The following is a 3,138-nucleotide window of genomic DNA, read 5'->3' as shown; positions in this document are numbered from 1 at the left end:
TTCGCTTGGTGTACATGAGATGGAGTTGATCTCGAGGGGGAGTGTTGAGATATCGAGCTCATCTAGTGAGGTGGTGGACACTGATGACCCGCCTAGCATGGTTGGTGTGATCATGGGTGATATGCGGCCAGTGGGATGACAAGTTGTGTAACAACCATTGGCATAGTTATAGCGTCAGCTCATTTAGTTGGGTTCACACTATAGAGAACCCTAGTATGTATTTGGTTGAGTACCTTTTCATATAGGGTGTACTCTTATCTTTGTATATGGGGTGATAGCTCAAGTGGTGAAGGTGTTTGCCTAGAACCAAGAGGTCCTGGGTTCAAAACTCCCCTGGGTGCTTCCTCTCGGTGGCATCGCCTATGGGTGGATAAATAAGTGCCTACAGTTGGCTATCTACAATGAAATTTGGTAACTATAGGAGGATGTTGGGCCAAAGGCCATTTGAAAAAAAGGGTTTGAGGCATAATCTGGTAACTAGGGGAGGATGTTGGGCCAAAGGCCAGTTGAAAATTTGGGTTTGAGGCATTAAGAACACCTTTCCATTACCAGAAATCAGGCCTCTCATTGTTTCCATAAATCAAGCCACCAATTACCTTCTCATGGCTTATGCTCACTTAACTTCACTTGCTTGTTGGCAAGCTATAGTAGGAGCCAATCAGAAACACCCTTCGAAAAAATGATTAGCAACAATGGCTATGGCAATGGGAAGGAGGGTTGTGTGAGGGTGGGTGCAGAGAGAGAGAGAGAGAGAGAGAGAGAGAGAGAGAGAAAAAGAGGAGTTCTAATGACGGTAAAATGCAACACGAGGGCATATACGACCAATGGCATGCCCTTTGGATGCCATGTGAATAAATCAAGAGGATAAAATTTCTTCCCAATCTTTTTTATTTACCTACCCATGGAGGCAAGGAGGAATGACAACGCAGCAAGGGGCTGAGGAACCGAGAGAGGAAACAGGGCATGGCCGGCAAGTGTGTATAGCTGGAGCATTAGCAGTGCATACCTTTCTTCTATTTCTCTTCGTCGTTAAAGGCTATGGGACACTCAGAATCATCCCAAGCGATCCTCTCTCCATCTGTGCCTAACGACTTGCTGTACAGAATTCTCTCGCTCTTGCCTTTGACAACCCTCTTTCGTCTGCGCTGTGTATGCAGGCTATGGCGATCTCTGCCTTTCTCCCTCCTCTTTCTCGACTTCGCAACACCATCACCTCTGCCCGATGCGAACCATCGCTGGTTCTTAGCTTTCCGCCTGCTCGCGCGCAAAGTAAACGAGCATCGCGTTTCCACCTACAAAGCCACCACATACACCTTCAGCATCGATTACGACAGAGAAATGTTGGGCTCTTCTGCGTATGATCTTCACACAAACGAGAGCTATGACTTTCTTGCTGCAGCAAGCCCCCTGGTGACCTATTTCAGCACAGGGGTCCTCGACATCGTTGCTTCTGCCAATGGCCTGCTCTTACTAACTCTGCGGATTATGGAAGAATCACAAGGTGAAGACAATCTGAAGCTCTTCGTCTACAACCCCCTCTCCAGAGACCTCAGAGCTTTGCCACCTCCTCGATGGGCACCTCAGAAGCTCTGCATGTCATGCAACACAGATGAAAATGGGAAATCCAGCTACAAGGTTTACTCTCTTGGAAGACACTATCAGCCTGGAACCAGGTACTTACTGTTCTCCTTCGAGATTTATGATTCTACACAGGGTAACCAGTGGCAGCTTCTAAGCCATGTGAGTGCCAATTTGTCTGCTGATGGAGAGTTGCATGGTAATGCCAGAAAAATAATGGGTTATGTAAACTCTAAGGTAATCTGCAATGGCCATGGCTTCATTTACTGGATGCCTTCCCTTGCGTCCACAGATGCAGCAGGGCGGCACACTCAGATTTCTTATTGTGATATGAACAAGGGCTTCTATTACAGAATACCAGGTTTGCCTTTTAAGACCACCTTTGCAAGCATGTGGCCACATGAGTCCCCGCTCCAGCTTGTATGTGGAGTGGCTAAGGAAGAGGCCGGTTCACACGTGCGCAATATGGAGCTTGAGGCCCCCCCCACACTTGGTCACACGTGCGGTGGAAGTTTGGGAATTATGTCAAGGCAAAGCAGACCCAATAGAAACGGAGAAGTATGGGTCTAGAGAGTTGCCCCAAGGCACAAAGTGGCAACAAATTGGGCAAATGCCACACGATCTATGGGAACAGCTCACACGTGGGAAAAGTGGCAATGGCCATAGGATCGCATGTGCGGTTGCCAGCCCTCTAGTCTTTCTGATTGCAGAGGATGAAGAAGAGCAAATGGTGGTCTACAACTCAGAACACAGGACATGGGAAATCTCACCTTCGTGTGCAATCCTCCACAAGCTCTTCCATGACCAAGATCCTCATTATTACAAGGTGCTTCCATGGTTTGTCTCTTTCACTCCTAACTCAAATACTATAGCTTGAGCTCTTCATCTTCCACCAGTTATATTCATGATGTTGGGAAGTGCAGATTGGTGCAGATTGCTTGAACTTTGTCGCTCTTACTACCAAGGCTTGAGCTCTTAGTCTTTTACTAGTTATATTCATGATGTTATGAAGTGCAAATCCATTTTGCTAGCATATGGTAGACATTTGTATGAAACTTTTTGCTATGGTAAGGAATTACAGTAAGAGGAGAAAGTTGTTGCCACCATTGTAAGGGGAGTTATACTAGATTTTTGTTGTGATTGTATTGTTATACATAAAGTCATACCAGAATTGGGACCTAGTAAAATCAAAGGGTTTGAGAAAGCCAGGTAGTGATTTCAAACTATGTTCCTAACTATGACTTACCCATGGGACGTTATGGTGGGTTGGTTAAGGGAGAATGCTAGGAATATAGAGGTCTTGGGTTCAATCCATGTCCACCAACACGCTCGAGGTGCAAAGCCTTTATATCACACCCTCCATTGCAATGCAACACTTGTAGTCTGAACACACAATTAACACACACACACACAAACAATATAAATATACATAATACATATACATGTATGTATGTATGTATGTATGTATATATATGTGTGTGTGTGTGTGTGCGCGCGCACATACATACTTGTAATAACATAATCATTGGATGGAAGTGTAATATACAATTATGAATTTCT

The 3,138-nt window shown here is 45.3% G+C and overlaps 1 protein-coding gene across 1 annotated transcript; it reads left to right on the top strand.

Moving 5' to 3' along the window:
• The first annotated feature begins 976 nt into the window (after positions 1 to 976).
• LOC147631104 (uncharacterized) lies at positions 977 to 2,755 on the top strand. The gene is made up of 2 exons (XM_086809433.1): positions 977 to 2,030; positions 2,071 to 2,755. Exons 1-2 carry the CDS (start codon positions 1,039 to 1,041, stop codon positions 2,453 to 2,455), a joined length of 1,377 nt encoding a protein of 458 aa, XP_086665559.1. The 5' UTR covers positions 977 to 1,038; the 3' UTR covers positions 2,456 to 2,755.
• The last annotated feature ends 383 nt before the right edge of the window (positions 2,756 to 3,138 follow it).

Source organism: Cibotium barometz, chromosome 15, assembly GCF_041138505.1.
Source record: "Cibotium barometz isolate CiBa-2024 chromosome 15, ASM4113850v1, whole genome shotgun sequence".
Lineage (NCBI taxonomy): Eukaryota > Viridiplantae > Streptophyta > Polypodiopsida > Cyatheales > Cibotiaceae > Cibotium > Cibotium barometz.
The sequence above is the reverse complement of the archived record's forward strand: the minus strand, read 5'-3'. Positions and strand labels throughout refer to the sequence as shown.

Coding starts and splice junctions, on each gene's coding strand:
- LOC147631104 (XM_086809433.1), top strand. CDS start 1,039: ATGGGACACTCAGAATCATCCCAAGCGATCCTCTCTCCATCTGTGCCT. Junction 2,031..2,070: donor GCTAAGGAAGAGGCCGGTTC/ACACGTGCGCAA, acceptor CCCCCCACACTT/GGTCACACGTGCGGTGGAAG.